Below are 22959 nucleotides of genomic sequence, written 5' to 3' on the forward strand. Positions count from 1 at the left end.
ATGGACACACGGGGGGTCAGGTTTTGACAGAAAAAACATATTTATTATGAGGGAGGATATGGGGTTTTGTTGTTGTTTCCTTTTTTTTTTTTTTTTTTTTTTTTACCATAAACTGATTTTCCTCTCCTTATGAGACGAGTTTTCTTAACTCGATTATTTCTGGCTGCAAGTAGCGCGGGTGTTCTACGGTCAGCTCACTGATCGTCTAGTATGAAAGATGTCTCACTCTATAGTTGAAAAATTGGTTTGTCTTGGGCATTTATATATGTTACTATGCTTTAGTTTTTTATAGGTTTTAGAGGAATACACAGACATAAACACAAACACTGCACAAATCAACTTGTCTGGTGTCTAATAGTCCTTATACAGTAAGCCAGCTTTAAAGAACTTGATACGTAGATAGACTGTGAATTTGTTTCCACCTCCAGGACCTAGACAGAGTTCTAGAAATACTGAGGTCATACATCTGAAAAGGTAACATAAAGAATTATTGGACTTGGCTCAAAAAAGGAAAGAAATAAAGAAAACGTGCTCAGTTGTGTAAAGCTTGTCTTACTGTGTCATTGACAGGATATGGATGGGGGGGGGGGGTATGAAATATCAGAATCAGCCATCAAAAACATCTATGTTCACTCAAAAGCAGAATGTTGTTCATGTAGACTGGTATTATATATATATATATATATATATATATATATATATATATATATATATATATATATATATATATATATATATATATATATATATACTTATGCTGAAAATGAATGTGTGCCAAAGCTTTGCGGGGACGTGTTGGTGTCAGGAAATATCGACAAAGTGAGACCTCTTCTGTTGTGGCACCCTCCATGTAGGCACGCGGGCTTCGCCTCGCCTCTGTGCCTGTGCATTGATTGTTGTGGCTTCTTCTCATCCAGAGAAAGTTCGCCTCCCAGCCCAGTCGTTTAATTTTGCTTTCATACTAAAGAACGATGGCAGATTCCCAGGAGGACAAGCTGTACAAGGCGGAATATGCCAAAAGCGGCCGTGCATCGTGCAAGAAATGCAAAGAAAACATAGCTAAAGACTCGCTGAGAATGGCCATCATGGTGCAGGTAACGTAGCGACGACTGGAGACACTTTATGTGCAGAAACCTGCTCTGTTAGCTGCCTCACTGCCACGGTGTTGCTGTTGATATTCGGTTTGTTATTCTGTGGGTACAGCGAGTATTAGTCAGCTAACCGGAGAATAAGAATATGTAGTTTATAATGTGGTTTCACTTCAGTAGGTTAGGCCCTCGTTAGCATTTAAATGGCTGACATTGTCTATTGAATTTTGTCCACAAAGAGCCACCGAGCCTTTCATTCGGCTTATCGCAGCAGTGCATCCTGCTGTTCAGTAAAGGTTTACTCATACATTCATGATGCAGCTTGAGGTTAACACTCAGTTCGGGGCTGGTTTAAATATGTGCGTCGATCTGGATAGACAAAACCGCAACAGAAACAATTCTGGTCTGAAAAAGCTGCTGCTCCCCTACAGGGAATTAATCAACCAAGAAGCTAATGTGAAGAAACCTCCAATGTCATTCTACTAATTCATGGCCTGTGGAGCAGCTCCAGATTTTCAATTACTGGACTTCAATCAGACTGAATCAGTTTGTTTAGTAAGTCTGCGGTGAAGTCAGCACTGGCACAGGACACTTTCTTCACTTTAGTATTTATTTCATTTTAATGAATGCCCATATTTAAATAAACATTTTTTTGTCCAGTTTATAGAGAATCTATATTTGTACTGTAGATAAATATGAATCAAATGATAAGTCTTTTAAATTTTGGAAGTATTCCTCACTCTTTCTCATCGCGATAGTTGATGTTGTCTATTTGCCCACCCCACCATGGAAATGTGATAAATGGTACAATGACATCACATAATGACCAAAGAACTACAAAATGGATTTAACTTAAGTCACTCTGCTGTATATCTAGACTATCTATTTGACTTTTGGTAAATTCTTCCTCTTAAGGTTCTACACCACAGAGACAATATGATAATAATTTAGGACCATCTTTCCTCATACATAAGGAACAATTTACTCTGCTCTGAGCATCACAAATATTATGTGTTATCTGTTTTATAAGATGAGAAATAAATTAATCATACTTAATAAAGATTCCAGGAAGATATTTTCTAGTGAGCCGCTATTAAGACATGTTCCACGGCAGGCGTTTGGAGTTTTTCATCTCATATCCTCTCCAGTTCACTGTAAACATACTGAATGAATTAAACATGTCCTGTTTGTTCTTTGTCCTCCAGTCCCCCATGTTTGACGGGAAGGTCCCCCACTGGCACCATTTCTCTTGCTTCTGGCAGCGAGCAGCAGCTCAATCCACTGGAGACATTGCTGGGTACTCTGCCCTCCGCTGGGAAGACCAAGAGAAGGTCAAAAAGGCCATTGAAAGTGGTGGAGCTGCAGGAGGTCAGTAAAAGTATTGGTAAAATGACGTAACGCCACACCCAGTGATGTTCACAGACTCCTTATTGTCCCAGTGTGCCTGCATGGAGATGGTCAAGCAAATTAATAAGCTTAACGTCATGCTTACAGAGAGGCACTAAGCACACTTATTGAATGAGGGGGTAAAAGTTTCCTATTAAACAGGTACAGAAATGGGCATCATCCCTGCAGCGCAGCAAACAGTGAATAAATTCTCCTGTAGCACTGTAAAAATCACTGAGATATGAGGAAAGAATTGCTGTCTGCTCAGGTATGAACATTTATAGCCGTTATTTATTACTTTTATCAGTTAGAAAAAAAAAACAGGTTCATAGAAAATACATTCGGCATCTCTAGAAGAATATATTAGAGAGGTCTGAAATAAATTTGCTTCCTGGTTATCAAAGTTTAGTGCTGTGTGTATAAGATATTTATGCATGTACTGCCAGTCACATTTCTGCAATCTAGTGAATATTATTTATTCAAAGAATTTTTTCACATATATAATTTTTCATTACTTGATTACACTGCATAATTTGAAAGTGAAAATTGCATAACTTTGTTCTTGTAGGGAAAGGGGACCAGAAGGGTGGCGCTAAAGGGGAGAAGACACTGAATGACTTTGCAGTGGAATATGCCAAGTCGAATCGCAGCACATGCAAAGGCTGTGAGCAGAAAATAGAAAAGGTTAGCAGCCACTTCTGTAAAACTGTTTGAATACAACAATAACTAATATAACTGCTATCAATTTAATGTTAATGATGTAAATAGTAGATGTTGTGCCTCACAAGTTGTATCCTATGGAATTGCTTTTCTACCGCCTCTGATCCTCTGGCCTCTCCTTCAGGATCAGATTCGTGTGTCCAAGAAAACTGTGGACCCAGAGAAGCCCCAGCTGGGTCTGATCGACCGCTGGTACCACACAGCATGTTTCGTGAGCCGCAGGGAGGAGCTGGCCTTCAAACCTGAATACAGTGCTGCCCAGCTGAAGGGTTTCAACGCGCTACGAGCTGAAGACAAGGAACAGCTCAAGAAGAGGCTTCCTGCTGTCAAATCTGAAGGGTGAGACAAAAAAATAGAGGATCATATTCTTTTGTGCAGGGTGGGTACTTTTAAGATTGTGAAGAATGTTTGCAGTTTGACATTCAGTGTTCAGAGTTGGGGATCACAAGCCTGGTCATGTCTGGTGTGCGTTTTGGACCGCAGCACCCTCTCTATCATCATCACCAGCCCTGTTTGAAGCCTCTCTGTCCCCCACTATTCTGCAGCACAAGAAAATGGCTTTAAATGTGTCCCTGAAAGCCGTCATTGTGTACGCATACAGGAAAGGGTTAACAGCAGAGTTCGCATGTGACAGGATGATGGCAGTGAGCAGCAGCTTGAGTGGTACAGGACAGTGTGGGCAGAGCAACAGGAAGCAGTTGATGATGTGAAGCGGGATCCAGCAGATTGTGAAGAGGAAAAGAACCAGAAAAAGCGTAGTAGCCGTCTTCACCTCGCGCCGCATGCTCGCCGCAGCCCTCGCTTGCCTCTCCCCTCTGCCGCTTTGCTCAGATGCGATGCGTCTCACCTGCTGCTTGACCATGACAAAGATTTGAGCATAGATGAGAAACATGATCACGAGGGGTGTCAACACACAAGCAAAGAAGTTGAAATAGACCATGTAGGTCATGTCCACCACCAAGACAAAGAAACAGTAGCCTGAATCAGGTGGTGCCTTGTGCCACCCCATGAGCGGCACGAGTCCGATGAGAAAGGCCAGGAGCCATGTGGCGAGAATGACCAGCACGGCGTTGCGAGACGTCATCAGGACCTGGTAGCGGAAGGGCATGAAGATGGCCACGTAGCGCTCCACAGCCACTGCCAGAAGGCAGAAGATGGAGCTCTGGGTGAACATTATCAAAACACTCAGCATGAGAAGACACAGGTAGAGGCTGTGACGCGGTAAACCAATATCAGTCAGGATGGCACAGGGAATGGCAATGGCGCCCACACAGATGTCAGCGACCGCAAGTGAAACCAAGAAGTAGTTAGTGACAGTGCGTAGCTTGCGGTTGATGCCCACGGCAACACAGACCAGTAAATTACCGACTGTGGAGAGAAAGGCGATGACGAGCTCAGCAGCCATGTACGCGACATTTGGGGAAATCACCAAGTCAGCAGGCGGAGGTGACGGAGACGGTGAAGAGGAGGTGACAGAAGCAGTTGAAGAGCCCAGGAAAGGTCGTAAGGAAGGGGAAGAGAGATGGGATGAGTTTGTAGTTTGCTGAAAAGTGTGGAGGATCAGCAGTGCGCTTGTGTTTTCCATAGTTGTCCTAAAGAGAGAAATAAGATTTAAGTTAGAAGTCAAGCTGAACTACTCAGAATGGTCATGAAATGCACGAAAGCAATAAAATGACTCACCAGGATACAGTCGTGTGGTCCTGTTTAATAAAAGTGTTGCTGCTCAAGAAACTAAGAACTCCATCATCGCTCTTCTGACAGCAGGGAAACCGATTTAATACACCTGCCCTCACCTTAAAATCACATGAACACTCCTGTTTAAGCAAGACACTATTTTATAGAAATCCCTTCCTCCCTCATGATGTCACCTGTTGTCAGATAAGGGATGTTTGTCAGACAGAGACTGACTGCCATTCGGTGGTCATTAACTAAAATGCTGGTGTGTGACTGGTCTCATGAGGAGCTAATAGATTTGTCAGGGCAGGATGGATGATATCAGCATTGACGCCTGGGATTGTGAAGACATGTACCAGCTTGTGTTTGTGTCTCCATTAACTGATGGGGCCCTAATGAATTTGCTTGATGAGTAAAGGTGTCAGATTCAGCCTTGTTTGTTCCTCATCTGGATCATCCTGTGTCCCTTTTTGACCTCATTTAGGAAGTTAATTTGGATGTTTTATTTTTCACCTTCTTTTTTGTCCATGCTGAACAAAACAAAACCACAAACGTTTGGAAGAAAACTTACCGTGACTTTGACCTTGTGTTTGCTGATGCAGAAAGCGTAAAGCTGATGAAGTGGATGGAGTATCAAAGAAACAGAAGAAGGAGGAAGAGGATGAGAAGAAGAAGCTGGAAGAGCAGTTGAAGGTAATTTTTTTTTTTATATACGTCTTATTTTTTATTTTTTGGAGTAAACGTGACATTATATATGGTGACCATAATGTTGTTAATATGTTGCTCTGTTGTTGTCTGTGGTGTTTGCATGCATCCAAAGAACCAAAGCCAGCTGATTTGGGGAATCAAGGACAAGCTGAGGAAATTTTGTTCCATCAATGACATGAAGGAGCTGCTGATTGCAAATGGCCAGGAGGTTCCCTCTGGAGAGTCCAATGTAAGAGAAATATTCTCTGGATCTAAACATTCACTGTATTCTGAACATTGAAGATCCACCTGTATCCAGATGTGGAAGAACATTGTTTTTGCATTTATTACTCATGAATTTAGTACAAAACTGACTCCCATAATGCAATCACCTGTGCTTTTGCTGTACATTCAACACTTTATTTCAATGATGATTGTTATCAGAGTCCGTGTTCTGCCACATACAGTTATAGTTATTGTGTTTTATCACACATGTTTTTTAATCAACAGGTTGTTGACTCCCTGGCTGACAGTATGGCCTTCGGTGCACTTGAAGCCTGTAAGGAGTGCAAGGGCCAGCTGGTGTTCAAGGGTGATGCTTATTACTGCACAGGCGACATTTCAGCTTGGACAAAGTGTGTGTTCAAAACAGCAACACCTGCACGCAAGGACTGGGTCATCCCAAAGGTAGGTCACCTCATTTCAGGACTCTCTCTGGTTCTTTTTCAAGACTCCTTTACCAGCTCAAATCATTAGTCTGAGCCTGTGAGCAGCATTCAGGGAAGGGAGCTGATTAAAGGAAGACGTGCACCAAAATTATGAAAAACTCTTTATTCCAATTATATTTAACAACTTCTAATCAACTATCCTGGCTTGTCATGTCATTTCAGGAATTCAATGAGGTTCCCTTCCTGAAAAAATTCAAGTTCAAGCGACAGGACAGAGTTTACCCCAAAGAAGCTCCCAACCAAGCCCTGACAGAAGCCAAAGCCAAACCCCTGGCTAGTGCATCGAGTGCCCCGACTGAGCGACTGCCAGAGGGAGCACCTTCAGGTGAGAGAAGAAACTTGAAGGAGAATATTAATATCCTTAATATATTAGATTTAAAAAAAAAAAAAATTATATTCTGTCTGTATGCATAGCTTGTGATTCGATTCAATTGAGGCGCTGAATATGCAATTAAATTGTATTTTTTAACTTTGACATAAGGTTAAGTATAAGATTTTGTCAAATTATGCCTAATTATATTTTGAGAGTAATAAGAAAATCTTCAGGAAAATGATTGAAATGAAAACAAATCAAAACTGCAAATTTCTAAATAATTTAGATGCATCAGTACAATGTTATATATTAAATAAGTATGTGGTGGTGTTTTTTGGGCCCATAGACAAACCTCTGACGGGTATGAAACTGTTGGGTGTGGGTAAGCTGACCAAGAACAAGGATGATTTGAAGGCTGCTGTAGAGGAGTTGGGTGGAAAGATTACCAGCACAGCCAGTAAGGCCTTGCTCTGCCTCAGCACCAAGAGTAAGTAACGATTCAATAAAGGGACATTTATGTATGGGACAATAAATTCCCTTAGTTACATTTAAAAGCTTATTTATTTATTTATTTATGTAATATTTCCAACTTCTGTTGCATTCTCTGTCCTCATGTTTTCACAGAGGAAGTAGAGAAGATGAGTAAGAAAATGGAAGAAGTGAGGGATGCTGGCGTGCGTGTGGTCTCCGAGGATTTCCTCACGGACATCAAGTCGTCGGGTAAAGCTCTCCAGGAACTGGTCTCCCTGCACGCCATCTCACCTTGGGGTGCAGAGGTCAAAGTTGAGGCCCAGTGTCCGTCTGTGGCCTCTAAGTCTGGAGCACTGGCTACCAAGAGCACGGGGAGAGTGAAGGAGGAGGAAGGTAAAGGATATTTGTTGCTGTAGTTAGCAGTATGTGCTAACAGTTGTTTCTGTAAATGTTGGGCCTCATGTAGGTTTGTGTTGTAGTGCAGGACTGTTCTGCCGTTTGTGTTTATTTATAAATAATTGCATATACATTATTACAGGTGGTAGCAAAGCCAAAAAGGTGAAACTCACAGTCAAAGGGGGAGCTGCTGTGGATCCAGATTCAGGTACTCATGAGTACTTTGCATTGAAGAAATAATCTCTCTGTCAGTTTTCATCTTCTGAATCTGACTGGTGAATTTGATTTATGTGATTTATTTATTTATTTTTTTTTTTTTTGTAGGTCTGGAGAACAGCGCCCATGTCCTGGAACAGAGTGGGAAGATGTACAGTGCCACGCTGGGTCTTGTAGACATTGTCAGAGGAACTAACTCTTATTATAAACTGCAGCTGCTAGAGGATGATGTACAGAAAAGGTGATTTCACTTCTTTTGGTCATAGTGCAGAGGCTATTAAAAGGAACATTCAGGTCAGAAAGAGAGGCAACAGACACAAACCATGCTGTATCTTAAATGCTAGCGCCAGTGCGGTAGTGCTGTTTGTTTGTTTGTGTTGTTTTTTTCCATCCCATTATACTTCCTTAGCTCTATCCAAAGACTAACTTGAATGTCTCTTACACTTCCCCTCTGTGTCATCTGTGTGCAGGTACTGGGTGTTCAGGTCATGGGGTAGGGTGGGTACAACCATCGGAGGCAACAAGCTGGACAAGTTTCATGACAAGAACTCGGCCCTGGACAACTTCCTGGGTGTATACAAGGAAAAGACGGGCAACGACTGGGGTTCCTCCAACTTCACCAAATATCCCAATAAGTTCTACCCGCTGGAGATTGACTATGGACAGGTACGCACAAACATGCACAAAATGAAGAAGCAAATATACCACAGCGTAGTTATTACTGTACCTTACTGACTTTTATTTTTACATGTCATTTTTTTATGTTACTGGGCAGGATGAGGAGGCAGTGAAGAGGCTGACAGCGACCGCTGGCACCAAATCCAAGCTAGCCAAACCTGTCCAGGAGCTGATCAAGATGATCTTCGATGTGGAGAGTATGAAGAAGGCCATGGTGGAGTTTGAGGTAAGACTTTTTAATTTGTTTGGAGAATAAACATGTGGGAAAGAAACCCCATTAAATAGTTCTAGCTTGTTCTCCTCAAAGGGAAACAAAAAACAGCTGTTTTGATAAATCATATCACATCGTCTGGGAATGTGGGAAGCATTTGTGGAGATGCTCTGTTTATGATTTAATACCATGGACTTAAATACAATGGTGTATGTGAATTTGCACTCTTATGTTTCTATTTTCAAAGCCAGCATATCAATCTAGTCTTGTGGTGTATACACTTAACTGAAAGCTAATAGTAAACATGAGAAGGTTCCACATATCCATCGCAATAAAAGTTGAGTTGTTTTTTGTAAAGGAAGTACATTGTGCATCCAACTTTTTTGTATCAGCAGCACAGTAAAAAAAATTGCCTTTTCTACAATTGAAGAATAATGTTAATGCAATCCCAGTGTGCGCATTATTCCTCCATGTGTTCCACATATGTCCAGCTTAAATCTCCTTTCCTGTCTGCAGATCGACCTTCAGAAGATGCCGCTTGGAAAGCTGAGTAAGAGGCAGATCCAGAGTGCCTACGCTCTTCTCACTGAAGTACAGCAGGTCAGTAACCAACAGCTCCTCCTGCAGGGCCATCCCAGTTTTCACCCTTTTGTTTTGTGTTACTTTTAATTCAAAAAGACGTACATATCTGTGGAGAATGTTCTCAGTCTTTTAATAATTACATCAACTATATTATTTTTCTTTTTTCCTCATAGGCTGTGTCAGATTGTGTGGCAGAGGCACAGATACTGGATCTCTCCAACCGCTTCTACACCTTGATACCTCATGATTTTGGCATGAAGAAACCTCCACTGCTCAGCAACCTGGACTACATTCAGGTGAGGGCACAAATAATGTGCATTTTCTCTTGTTCTGTCATCACACTGATAAGCCCAATGCAGATTTAAGATGTGGGCGGATAAATACATCTGCATACATCTCTGTCCAGGCTAAAGTTCAGATGTTGGACAACCTGTTGGATATTGAAGTGGCCTACAGTCTGCTTAGAGGAGGGGCTCAGGATAATGAGAATGATCCCATCGACATCAACTACGAGAAACTCAAAACCAGGATTGAGGTAAGTAGTGTAACCCCTGTTTAACTCTTTGATAGTGATGGACGATGTGCAACATCATGCATTTTCCCCATTTTCTCCAATGAAAATAATGTTCAGCTTGGTGACTCTAGAAAGAGATTATGATGGGAAAGCCTAAAGGATGTGACATGTTCATTTCACAGGTTGTTGACAAGACCACCGATGAGGCTGAGATCATTATGCAATATGTTAAGAACACCCATGCTGCCACGCACAACACTTACACACTGGAAGTGCAAGAAGTAAGTAATTATTGGGAAAAACAGTTTAAACAAGACATGAAGCATGAATAACATGCTGTACGTGTAAGTGTTTGAAAGTCATAAATGATCAACTTTTTATCTTCTTTCAGATATTCAAAATTGTTCGTGAGGGAGAGCACCAGCGTTACCGTCCCTTTGAGGAGCTACACAATCGCCAGCTACTGTGGCACGGGTCTCGCGCCACTAACTACGCTGGTATCTTGTCTCAGGGTCTTCGTATTGCCCCTCCAGAAGCCCCAGTGGTGCGTGGTGTTTGTTATTAAATGAGTTGGCATTATTCTTGCTGATGATGATATATCAATACCTCCCTATTCATAAAGAGATGTGTTGTGTAAATGTTTCAAGTTGATTATTCTCATGAATTACTGTTCTGCTTCATTTTCTCTAGACTGGTTACATGTTCGGCAAAGGTGTGTACTTTGCTGACATGGTGTCCAAGAGTGCAAACTACTGTCACACCTCCCAGTCAGACCCTGTAGGGCTCCTACTGCTGGCTGAGGTTGCCCTCGGCAACATGTGAGTGACATTCCTAGTTCTTCAAAAATGCCTATTTCTTATTTGTTTTATTAAATATGTCTGTGATGCAGATGTAAATGAATGTGTCTTGCTTTTTTTTTTTTTTTTCACTGCAGGCATGAATTGAAGAAGGCCTCTCACATAACAAAATTACCGAAGGGCAAACACAGTGTTAAAGGTGAGAAACTGGTAGCAGTAGCAGTGTTAAGGCACATTGCTGTGAACAGTTTATTGCGGATTACTGTTTAATAATTCAAGAACAGTGATGGGAAATGTATCTATACACCACATTATATAAACAGCAGGTCAATGTAATTATAGCACTTTGCCTCTTTTAATGTGAATAATAATGGAAAAAATATATTTTGGAAAGTACTGTAACTGCTGAATGCTATAAAGATACAACATTCATATAAAATACTTGCATATGCTATGGTAAGAATTTAACAGTAATATTTGTTTATTAATGTGCTTTTCTGCTGACTAGCTGCTAATGTGTGTTTAATGTACTAAATGTATTTACTGGACATTTTGGAAGATTTTGTGGATGTAGAGGTTTGGTTTCTGGTCTTTCTCGGACCTTTGCTCTAACATTTCTTTTTCTTTTCAGGTTTGGGAAGAACTGCTCCTGATCCAGGTGCTGCTGTCAACTTAGAGGGGGTGCAAGTGCCTCTGGGAAAAGGCGTCCACACTAACATTGACGACACAAGTCTACTGTACAACGAGTATCCTTTAATACTTATCTCCTGGTTTGTGGTATTGATAATAATTTTGCCAAATGGCCTTACATTTATCCTGCAGATATTGTTGAGTAAACTGATTCGAGCTGAATTTGTAACCATTAACTTGTAAAAGTATAGCTTTCATTACTGTGCGTTCAGTTTTACTCTTTTGCCAAGAATCACAGCATGACTATCAGCCTGAATTTAGGCCTGATGTTGCTGTTCTGTTTTTGGACCTAAGCCCATTTTAAGCCCCTTTTACACTGGTCAGAAAAACCTGGTAAGACCCACATATATCTGGCTTTTGTCAGCAATGGAAAAGGGTACAATTGGCACCCGCTGCTGGATCAAATGACTGAAGTAGACATGGGTTTAGATTGATTGTGAATGACTGTTTACATGAGGAGGACTTATGCTGAGAGAGCACAGCTTATCTTTTCTGGTGAGAAAAGTTCTTTTCTAACCTGATCATGATGTAGACCACTCTGAGGCACCAATGTTTTTTCACTCCTGGATGAAATTTTATTTTCTTACATAAACTCATGATAATTGATAATTTGCATGAGCTCATAGCCGCTAAATGTCTATTTTAAGGACAAAAAGAAACAAAGCAGTTGAAACCTCTTTGTATGGTGTTTTTTGGTAGTGTACTATCTTGTCCGAACCCGATTTTCTCAGGCCTCTTAGAGTTATTAAATTAAACTAACCCTAGAACATCTATTTCTGTTTACCACTCATGTCTGTAATTTGTGAAATGCCCACTTTTTTTTTTCACTGTGTTTGTCATATTATCTGTATAGTCTCTATTTTCCTTAACCACCACTCCTCTAGGTACATTGTGTATGATGTAGCACAGATAAACATGAAGTATCTCCTGAAGATCAAGTTTAACTACCAGACATCCCTGTGGTGAGATGGGCTGTGTCAGAACCTCCTTCAGTGAAAACAAAGACCACTGCTGCCTCCAAATGCCTGGGCTTCATTCTCTGCAACAGAAGATGTTTGGCAAAGGAGCGATGCCATACCACGCTTTACAGTGGTCATTGAAAATCTCCAGTCACTTAATTGCTTTTTCATCAGGTTAACTAGCTGGCAGCCTTTCTTACTTTTGCATTAGGTATTTTAATACCTACTTCTGACTCAAAACTGTGGGTCACAGCTCAGTACAGTAGTTGAAGCACAGTGCATACTACAACGAAAGGGTTTTGGTTTATACATGGACAACAGAAATGTTAGTTTTCTGTCTCACGTGGTAATCTTGAATTTGAGAAAGGTATCATGTCTTGAGTCTTTTAATAAAGCTGTAGTTAATAAGGCATAGTACTGCAAAATAGATAGCTCTGAGTTGTGAACAACCAGTCTGCAGACATACACAAACCAATGTTTATATTTTGCAAAGTTTCCCCAGTAAAATAGCCACTAAGATGAACATTTTTTAGACTGTTGGGTTCAAAAATACTGTACAAGGTTTGACCTGTATATATGTGTTTCGTTGTTTGTCTCTCGAACTGTCTTCCTTGCAGAAAATTAAAGAAAAATAGAACATTGTAGTTCATGTTTATGCAGGATATTCTGTGAAAGAAACAACTGCCATTGTATGTGGTACACTTTTTCCTAGTGTTTTTCTTGCTTACCTCAAACAAAATAAAAGACAAAATTTCATGTCTGTGATTGCAATTTGTTTTATTTTCAGTGGGGAAATGAATGTAAATCTGTAAGATTTTCAAACTAATAGGATACTTGATTTATTTCCTTTAGGGGTTTCTCTTTTCTTCTCTTTAGCTTGGGCAGGTCAAAGGTCAGGGTCAGCAAAATATGTACTCCATAAGCTATGGGATTCCTGAGGATGTTAGATTGGGCTTTAAGTTGGAACTTGTAGTTGGATTTTTAAGAAAAAAGAAATCTTGCTGCCTAAATACACAAAAATTAGAATTTACTAACGTAATTCCTCATTTGAAAGGGGTTTTTCAGGGAAGTCATTTTTAGACTGGTTTTCTGGTGCTATATATAACTCCAAAGCAACCACTTGCACATGGGGGGATATATTTAAACTAAAAAAAAAGCATTGACACCGCCTTCTCAGTAATGAAGAAAAATTAAATACGTGACAGTAACTTGTGTGTTGTATGAAACAATGGAGGGCTGTTGCTGAATGGCCATTCAGTCCAGTTTTTGATATGAAACGGTTTTCTAAGCATTTCCCGTTTTCGTACAACACTTTGTACGAAAAGTTGTCAAATTAATGTGCGTATGAATTGAATATGTAATACAAAGTGAATTTCCAACCATGAGTTTGATAAATTATTGTATTTTTATTTCTCAAATCGCCCTCCAGACTGCGTCCCGACCCAGAATGCATTTTGACAAGGTCTTTGAAAAAGCGGCGCGGCTAATTCAAGATGGCGGAGATGGACCAGCTGTTAGACGAGAGTGAGTAACAACACAAATTCAAGGAGTTTTGCAGTGTAAACACACAACCGTCCCGTGGTGATAAAATACATATTTGGTTATAAGCTGCTATCGGTGTCCATATAATAAATATCGTAAGTTTTGGGCAGACTTCGTAAGGTCATTTTTAGACGCAAAGATATACCGGTCTGTCCAGGTCAGCTAACGCTTGTTAGCAGGAGAGGCTAACCATAGCTAATGTAGGAGTTGAGCAAGTTACTTTAGCCCAACTGGGTAAACAAATAACGTTAGCTTAGCTACTAGCTAACGTCTGCTAACCCTACATCGTACGCAGCAATAACAAAAGGACTGCTAGAACGTCACTACTGGGGAAAAATACACGCTAGCTACTAGCTACCTGGTTTTCTGGGTATAGATTTTTAGTGTTCTGTGACATCTTCCTTATATTTAACGGTAGTTAGCGCAGGTTAAAGTTGCATGGTAACGCGTTGTGTTTCATATTGACAAGCTGGTTAAGGGAAACTAGCCAAGTTATGTGGCTAGTTAACACCTGAAATAGTCATGTTAGTTGATGTGAACGTAGTTAACGTAACTGAATATGATCTCTGGATTGTAACCTAGTGTAACGTTAGCTTGTTCAGCTCATTTCTTTGATATGATCTGGTCAGCTGATGTTAAACCCGTACTTGACAGCTGAATTGGAGGGTAAAGGCCTAACTGACTGCGCTAGCATTCACTGTATCTAACTTCAGTTTAACCCAGCTGGCTGCTGTCAATGTTTAAAGGACAGACTCGTAGACGTCAGTAATTTACATACGTTTTCTATGATAGCCAAAATAAACATATCATATTAACTTAAAAATAAATCATGAACTTAAAATTAGAGAACATAGCCTAATTATCTTATTCATCGCAGTAATATGATTAGCAAAGTATTCATAGCATTAATAGTTAGTGTAAAACAACCCTTTTTTCAGTTTATTGGGAACTCCTATCTCAGACCACTGCAGTGTAATATGTATAATTATGATGACCAGTGTGCTTTGTATATTGTCCACTTCATTCAAATCATTCAGTTTAGTCTAACAACAGATACACTTCAATACAGTACAGTTCAAAAGCACCACCATCCTCCAAAATAATCATAAAGTTGAATCAGCACCTCTTTATATTGTATTATAGCCTTCATGTAAGCAGGACTTAGTGCAGGATTGTTGTATTAAACTGCATTAGTTTTAGCTCTTTGTTCCTAATAATCTGAGTGTATGTGTTTTCTAATGCTGTTAGTGCAAGACTGTAGATTGATGTAGCCCAATTTGTCCTCTTCCTCAGGCTCTTCAGCAGAGGCACTTGTCAGTCTAAAAGGTATGTAGGCACTTTCTGTATCTATCATTCTCTACATTTGTTCTTAGCACTGTGTAAGTACATTGGGAGCTACTGGAATCTGTAGTGTAATTCTCTGTACGCCAAAACATACTTTTTCAATTAAAATAATTCAGATTTGATCTTGTTTGTATATGTGATATAGGTAGACTGCTATAGGTAGACTGTTGAAATATTTTCAGGAATCTTAAATTCTTCTACTTCCCATACTTATACTAAATTCTTATACTTCTTTATGACCCACCATAAAGACAAGCTTACAGTGACAACCCACACTACCTGAACATTGTGGGTGACAGATTAAAGGAAAAACCAACATAAAGAGCCATAGTAAGGTGTTGCACCACCACATGCTGCCAGAACAGCTTCAGTGCACCTTGGCATTGATTCTGCAAGTCTCTGGAACTGTACCGGAGGGATGGAATGCCATTCTTCCAAAAGATATTACCTGGTGGTGTGGTGTTTTTATGATGGTGGTGGAGAGCACTGTCTAACATGTTGGTCCAAAATCTCCCATATATGTACAGTTGAAATGAAATGTGGTGACCGCTGATTCACATAAATTTTATACTCCTCAAACCATCAGTGACCCCTGCGCTCTATGGATGGATGGATTGGGGGGCGGGGGATCATTCCCATCTGAATAGGAATGTTTCATGATGGGATAAAGGTGATCATTTAGAACACCTTTTTATATTGAATACAGTGACCAATCCTTCTAAGGGGAAACCATCCCAGAAAAATGCTCCCCCCACAACACAGCAAAGTTACCAGATCCCCTCACTGAAGCGGTCAAGCATGCAGGCATGTGCCAATCTTTTGGTATATGCCACATATGTACTCGCCTGCTTATCAAGAATATGGTGAAGAATGACTCATCCTGCCATATTACTTTTTCCACATCTCTGTAGACCAGTGCCTATGGTTTTTGAACTACTGAACTCTCAAATGAGCATAAATCTTTGTAATGACGGGTTTATGCACTGCAACCCTTCTCTAAGATCCCTCCCTATGTAACTGTCGATGGACTGTACTTGCTGACACAGTCTGATCACGTCCTGCATTTTGACATTCTCAGTCACCTGAGGAAGAGCTGCCCTTCTCTTTTTCCTTACGCATTGCACTAATGCACGAGCATCAGAATCATCAAATGTGTGATTTTGACTTCAATTTCCAACCCTATTCACTGATATATTTCCCCTAGATCTAAGTGCAGATATTACTTTAGTCACTGTTCCTATTGAAACACGAGCCAGTTGAGCAGTCTTTGTGACTGAAGCTCCTGCAATCTGTGCCCCAACAACGAACCTTTCAAAGTCACTTAGATTATTTTCTCTTCTTCAATTTGATACAAAATCTGAATCAACTGCACCTGCTCAGCCTTTTTTTTTCATGCCACAGAGCATTACTGGATGTTAATTGCTTAATTGTACCATGTAGTGCACCTGTGTGGAAACATGCATTTGTTATGTTTCTCCACTCATTTATTCAGGTTTCATTAATTTGCCACCCGTCTGTAATTGTGTTATAATTTTCCCCCATTGCAGTTTTGTATGTATCTTTGCAAACATAAATGTTTGTTTAAGACTTTACATTTTTTCTGTGATTTGAGAATAGTTTTTAGTCTGACATTTGATAGGGAGTAGGTCTGAGTGGGGTCTTTAATCTGGTGTTCTGACACTATTTTGAATAAATGCATTGGTTTTCATACAGAGGGCAGTTTGTCCAACACTCTGAATGAAAAGAACAGTTTCCCAAGAGCTCACAACACCAGGGGACGACATTCCTCCCTCACAATGGACACGGTAAGAAGCACACTGTTGTTTTCAAAGTTTTAAACTTGTGAAGAGGTAGCAACAGAGGAGCTTCTGTTATATAAACAATTAAATGAAAAGTTAGTTAATATGAAAGTACAAACTTCACAAGGACAACTGAAATTCACAACAAGTAAATGGCATTGTCTGTTACTCAGTAATTAAGGGGTTTTTGTTTAGTATGGAAGTATTGTTCGTGTTGATTCACTGTCTATGATCTTATCTCCTGCAGTTAAGTATTTTCTTTGCAATTGTCTTTTTCAGCTAAATAGTTTAATTTATTGCTTCATTATTATTTTCACACGAAATGTGAATTTGGAAGAAATATGAATTCCTCATGCACCTGGTCTAGTGCAAATATGTGTATTCCATTTTGCACTGAATTAAAGTAGTAGGCATTATTTCTAAATGCCAGTGGCAAAGTTTGGGACACAGGACTTCAGGAGGGAGTGTAGTATAAAATGCGACCCAGTCAGGCAAGAGGAAAATGTGACAGTGTGCTTGAAGTGGATATTTTCACCTCACTAGAAAATTCTTTGTGTCAGAAGTGTTAAATCAAAGGTAAAGACAGCAACTATCCAAAAAAAAAAACCCCATTGTTTACATGTATTTACCTGCATACATATCGAGTATTCTTCATTCTTATTGCTTGGATCTGGAGTTTATCTATAGGACTGCACTGAAAAAAATAATTTTCTTGATACAGAAGGTTCTGATTTTTTTCTACTGCTTATTAAATCTATTTCTTTAAAGTGACACAAGATTATTGCACACAAATATTTGTGCCAGGTATGAAAAGAGTTTTATTCTTTCAGCATTATTGGCTCTATTCATGAACATTATCATTCCAGCCCACACGGAGCTCAAAGAGGAGCCGTTTGTTTCGGGATGAAGATGAGCAGCCACAACAGCGTCTCCCCTCCAGATCCCCTCGGAGGAGCCAGAGGGTCACCACCACACCACAGGTAAAGCTTATACACCATGAGAATTATTCATAGTGAAAAGCGGTAATAATTTCCCACTTTCCTACTCTTGCGTTGCTTTTAAAGATGTTGTAAAAAAGTGTGGAGAGATAATGGTTGGCAGACACTGCAACATTGCTTCATGGAGCTTGGAACTTCCCTTCCTATTGCACTTCCGAAAACACACTAAAATGGCTATATTATGATGTTAACAAGTTTATTTATTAACAAAGAGATGGTAGCCAGTGCCTATTCTGACAGTATTTCCATTTGCTGCTTTACAATACACACTGAATGCGCTGAAGCTGCCGGACACTGCTAGATATTTGCTGCTTGTCGTGGAAAATTAGCTGGATGTGAAAGCAATTTAATTGAATAACTGATGTTTTAATGTTTTTTCTTTACAGAAGTTTTCTAATGTGGTGACACCAGATAAAAAGGCATCCCAGAAAATAGGGCTGAGATTAAGAAACCTCCTAAAGCTACCCAAAGCTCACAAATGGTGCATCTATGAGTGGTTCTACTCTAATATTGACAGGTAAAGTCTCGCTTTCACCTTCAGGAGACAGTTATCTTAAACAGGTACGAAATACAAAATAGGGAAAAATTAGCTGCCTACACATGGTCTGAGCTCAGCTTGTCACTATGTTTGGTGCAGAGTGAATGCCAAGTGCTCAACATCATACAATGTATCTTCTCTCTGTAAAGGAAGTGTTAAATTCATGCTGAAGAAAACTCTAGTGACATGTACTTTTAAATTATTAACACTGTTAAACTGACTAAACTAATATTGTTATAGTGTTACAACAACACGCCTAGACTTCCAGAAGCTGAACTTTTTGATTAGCCGTAATTGGGTAATTTAAAGCTAAAATTTTGGTTAATATACAGTATCTTTGTCTAAAGGATTTTTCACTTCTATCTTTTCTTCCAGACCTCTTTTTGAGGGTGACAATGAGTTCTGCCTGTGTCTCAAAGAGTCTTTCCCCAACTTAAAAACAAGAAAGCTGACAAGAGTTGAGTGGGGAACAATCAGAAGACTGATGGGGAAACCTCGACGGTATGCTGCCATCCTTACTTACTTACATCCTTGCCATCCACTTTCTGCCTCTACACACTATTTTCACTCATTGCCCCCCCATTTTTCTTTGATATGTTAAATATTTGAAACTGCATTTTTCATAAGACTGTTTCCTCCTGTAAAGAGAAATAGTGTTATAGCAATGTGTTGTTCTGTTTCGTCCAGGTGTTCATCAGCATTTTTTGCTGAAGAGCGAACAGCGCTGAGACAGAAGAGGCAGAAGATGCGCCTGCTGCAGCAAAGAAAACTGTCTGACGTGTCGAACTGCAAAGACCTTCCTGATGAAATCCCCCTGCCTCTCATCATAGGAACCAAAGTCACTGGTAAGATGCCTGAAATGTAGATGCATCATTTTCAGCAGTTACAACAGCAGGACATTTCAGTTAAATGACCTGCAAAGCAATCCAGTTTACATTTTCAGTATTTGCCTGATTTTTGCATGTCAAACAGTAGGAGCATTTTTAATCCCTTTATTGATCACAACATTTCAAGCAACCTGATATTTTTATGACTATGTAATGATCAAATAAGAGAACTATTAAGAGTGAGAGGCTAAACCCTAATTGCAGTGAAGTCACTGAAGTGTTATGTGTAGTACCAATTCAGTTTTTCCTTCAACAGCTCGACTCCGAGGTGTCCATGATGGGCTGTTCACTGGGCAGATTGATGCAGTGGACACCAGCGCTGCCACGTATCGTGTCACCTTTGACCGCACTGGTCTGGGAACACACACTGTGCCTGACTATGAAGTCTTGGTAAGATTTGCAAATCGGCTTGCTAAGATAACAGCTGCTCTGAGGCTGCATTCGCACTAATATGTTTTCATTTTAAAACACATTCCTATTGCTTCTTTTACACCTGGCACCCATAGTATTCTTTAGTTTTGGAACCTATAAAATTGGAGACTTTTGGAAACATTCCTGGCCCCATTTTAGTTTGAAAACTATGGGGCTGCATTTTTGTTCTTTTTTTTATACTTTAATAACTGTACTTGAAGGAGTTTCATGATACATTGTTGTGATGATTGTGTTTTCCAGAGCAATGAACCCAATGAGACCATGCCCATTTCAGCCTTTGCCCAGAAGCACCGGACAGCACGCTACATGCAAAACCTCATGACTCCACCCAGAGCGCCCTACCCGTCCGCTGCTACCCCTGTCCTTATGGTAATATGAACCTACATTTAATGACAGATTTATATGTGTTGTCCCATCACACTTGCCCTCATAAATGCATGACCAGTTCTATTGGTTGTAAATTACTTTTTGGTTTTGGCTTTGACTGTGAGTAGATTTTTTTACTGCAACAGTTACTTGGTCATTTATTCTGACAAGGTTTTGTTTAACATATCTAGTTCAAGAAGGTTGTAAATATATACATACAATAGTATATTTAGAGAAAGACAGATCAGGGAGTGTCACATTCAATAACGTCATCACAACAAAGAATTTATTGAATTGAAGGAAAAATCTTAAAGCAATCCTAGTTCTTGTGTTATTTCTGTGAAAGAGAGAATCAATGAAAATAAATGGATCCAATGACAGGACAAGTGTGCATTATATTGCTACTACAGAGCAAGTCTTCAGAAAAATGGCAAATCTCTTCCTCTGCATTGCTTATGAAGATGAATCACTCCACTGTGGGATTTTTTTTTTTGTTACAGGACAATGACCCTCTTATCAACCAGTCACCATGGAGGAACAAACTGCCTGGTGCTGAGGGGGATACTCTGGGAGGATTTCCTGTGAAGTTCCTGGTCCAAGTGGTAAATGCTGTCAAATGGAAAACTAAAAGGTGGCATCCTAAAACTTTTTTAACACATTGTTTTAACCAGTTCTTTCTTATTTTTTCATGATTAGACGAGGCTGTCCAAAATCCTCATGATCAAGAAAGAGCATATCAAGCACTTGAAAGAAATGAACACAGAGGCAGAGAAACTGGTATGATCATAATTTGATTTAAAGTTTCGCCAACATGTGAATATTTCTGAGATGCATTCTTCAAGCCCAGGTAACCTATCTTTGTGTTTTCATGTTCAGAAGTCGTACTCGATGCCTATTGACCTGGACTTCCAGAAACGATATGCGACCACAGTGCTTGAGCTGGAGCAGCTCAATAAAGATCTCAATAAGGTGCTGCATGAAGTTCAGCAGTTTTGCTGTGAGGTATGCCAATAGAGACACTTCAGTCTCATCACTAATTACTATTAGTAATACTATGACTATTTCATGCCCTGTTCAATCTTGAACAATCTGAAAAAATAAACTGATAAAATAAACAGAGCCTTGTTTAAATCAACAATGTGTGTTTGTCCAGCTCGCTCCAGATCAGGGTATGGTTCCAGCTGACCATCCCACAGAGCTGCGGCGGCGTTGTGAAGAAGAGGCCCAGCAGATGGTGCAGCTGAGTAACTCCCTGAAGGATGGACAGCAGAGTGTGACAAACCCCAGCCTCACACACCTCATCTCCCGCCTCACTGCTCTGCTCCTACAGATCAAGGTAGAGGATATATCCACACTGCTGCTGTCTGCTTTCAAATTTCTCAACATATGTCAGGATGACATTGGGCATTCTCTCTGAGTTGCATTCTGGTTGAAGTTTATCCTCGTTTATTCGTTTTTATTCTCTGTGATGAAATACGTCTTGTTGGTGAATTAAATTTTGAGCATCTTCATATCAAAAATTCAAAAGATTTTCTATTACGGAGTGGCACTTGATTACATGTTATTTATCTGTTCTTTCGGCTTGTTTCAGTGTCTGGCAGATGGAGGAGACCTGAATTCATTTGAGTTCAAATCTCTAACAGATTCCCTTAATGATATAAAGGCATCAATTGATCCCTCCAACCTCAGGTAAATGAAGCTACAGTATTTCTATCTACACAGCTGTACAATCTAATTGATGGAAGGGTTCATAGTTTTGTATGTGTTTAAATTGTATGCACAAGCAATGTACATTTTTTCCTTTTCTGGTACAATGTCAGTCACTTACATCATTATCTCTTATGTCTTTCCAGTTGCTTCCAGAATAATGTTGAGATCCATGTGGCACACATCCAGAGTGGCCTTAGTCAACTGGGCAATCTGCATGCGTTTGCTGCCAACAACACCAATGCAGTCTGAGGACCTGCATCGTCCTCACCACACACACAGGTGCATGCACACCCACAAATGTGTGGTCCATTAATACTGTCTTTTGAGATGGTGCTTTCACCTGAACTGTCAATAGACTGAACAAAAGCCTGCGTGGATGTTGTGGACCACCTCTACACAATTTGAATTTGGATGTCCAAGTGAAACGGCTCTGCCCAGGCTCCTGATGCTTTGTGCTGAAGGGAGGGAGGATGTCAGAAGTATTTTACCCCCCCATTTTATTGTTTGAAAATGTTTGTGCGCCCAATTGAACACAAACCTGAAAGAGTCTTTCACTATTCTATTGCCACAAATCCACTTCTCCAAACTTTCAATGGTTATTTATTGGTTCATTGTGCCAAACATTGATTCTTAGAGTTTTTATAGTCCATATTTATTTATTTTTGAGTAGGTGTGTATGGTTATGAAACAATATTTTGCTATCTCTAAAGTTTCCCCCGGTAAGTGTTGTGTTCTGTTGCTCCGCTGATGGTAAGCACAGGGGAGGCTAAAGAAATGTTTTATAAAATCGTTTATTGTAGATAATTGTACAATATCTCTGATTATTAGGACTATCGTCAACATTTCTGCTGTGTATTCAGAAATGACTTTTGTAATTTTGTGTGCACTGAAAAGAGATTTTGGTATTTTTATAAAGGAGAACTCTGGGGTTTTGATGCCTTTTACTCCCTAAGATGATCTTTGCATTTCCACATTTGGCATGGCTGTTGCTGCAACCCCCACACTAAGCCTGCATCACTGATGTAACCCTGAAAATTCAAGTCAACAGTTTTTTCCTAGAGAATCTCCTTTTTCAGTTTTGTAAAGTTGTATATGAGAGTGCCTCAGGGCAATTGTATATAAATGTTTCCGTCTTTTTATATTAAACATAATATTGCAAAGCAGTATTTGGTTTTCTACTTTTTAGTCTTTATTAACAAATGAAGTATCAATATTTTTCTTTTACAATCATCA

The 22959-nt window shown here is 39.8% G+C and overlaps 3 protein-coding genes across 3 annotated transcripts; 2 read left to right on the plus strand and 1 right to left on the minus strand.

The window, feature by feature from the left end:
- The first annotated feature begins 865 nt into the window (after positions 1–865).
- parp1 (poly (ADP-ribose) polymerase 1) lies at positions 866–12866 on the plus strand. The gene is made up of 23 exons (XM_056404688.1): positions 866–1094; positions 2294–2456; positions 3043–3158; positions 3319–3533; positions 5471–5561; positions 5689–5805; positions 6066–6242; positions 6446–6608; positions 6943–7083; positions 7221–7460; positions 7606–7671; positions 7788–7920; positions 8150–8345; positions 8455–8583; positions 9085–9168; positions 9324–9446; positions 9557–9685; positions 9847–9945; positions 10056–10208; positions 10355–10482; positions 10599–10660; positions 11093–11207; positions 12036–12866. Exons 1-23 carry the CDS (start codon positions 972–974, stop codon positions 12115–12117), a joined length of 3045 nt encoding a protein of 1014 aa, XP_056260663.1. The 5' UTR covers positions 866–971; the 3' UTR covers positions 12118–12866.
- LOC130187581 (adenosine receptor A2a-like) lies at positions 3649–4676 on the minus strand. Its single transcript, XM_056405303.1, has one exon. The coding sequence runs from the start codon at positions 4597–4599 to the stop codon at positions 3649–3651; it is 951 nt and encodes a 316-aa protein (XP_056261278.1). The 5' UTR covers positions 4600–4676.
- Positions 12867–13558: 692 nt separating the features above from the next.
- On the plus strand, positions 13559–22889 carry lin9 (lin-9 DREAM MuvB core complex component). The gene is made up of 15 exons (XM_056363605.1): positions 13559–13634; positions 14946–14978; positions 16710–16801; positions 17662–17775; positions 18180–18310; positions 18707–18832; positions 19019–19176; positions 19475–19608; positions 19891–20019; positions 20517–20618; positions 20713–20793; positions 20893–21018; positions 21170–21352; positions 21608–21705; positions 21870–22889. Exons 1-15 carry the CDS (start codon positions 13604–13606, stop codon positions 21973–21975), a joined length of 1644 nt encoding a protein of 547 aa, XP_056219580.1. The 5' UTR covers positions 13559–13603; the 3' UTR covers positions 21976–22889.
- The last annotated feature ends 70 nt before the right edge of the window (positions 22890–22959 follow it).

Source organism: Seriola aureovittata, chromosome 19 (genome assembly GCF_021018895.1).
Source record: "Seriola aureovittata isolate HTS-2021-v1 ecotype China chromosome 19, ASM2101889v1, whole genome shotgun sequence".
Classification (NCBI taxonomy): domain Eukaryota; kingdom Metazoa; phylum Chordata; class Actinopteri; order Carangiformes; family Carangidae; genus Seriola; species Seriola aureovittata.

Bases quoted from the DNA above. Each gene is read 5' to 3' on its own strand.
- parp1 (XM_056404688.1), top strand. From the start codon at position 972: ATGGCAGATTCCCAGGAGGACAAGCTGTACAAGGCGGAATATGCCAAA. The intron at 2,457-3,042 runs GTCAGTAAAAGT...TTGTTCTTGTAG, and splicing joins AAGTGGTGGAGCTGCAGGAG to GGAAAGGGGACCAGAAGGGT. The intron at 7,921-8,149 runs GTGATTTCACTT...ATCTGTGTGCAG, and splicing joins GAGGATGATGTACAGAAAAG to GTACTGGGTGTTCAGGTCAT.
- LOC130187581 (XM_056405303.1), bottom strand. From the start codon at position 4,599: ATGGCTGCTGAGCTCGTCATCGCCTTTCTCTCCACAGTCGGTAATTTA.
- lin9 (XM_056363605.1), top strand. From the start codon at position 13,604: ATGGCGGAGATGGACCAGCTGTTAGACGAGA. The intron at 13,635-14,945 runs GTGAGTAACAAC...CCTCTTCCTCAG, and splicing joins GGACCAGCTGTTAGACGAGA to GCTCTTCAGCAGAGGCACTT. The intron at 21,019-21,169 runs GTATGCCAATAG...GTGTTTGTCCAG, and splicing joins TTCAGCAGTTTTGCTGTGAG to CTCGCTCCAGATCAGGGTAT.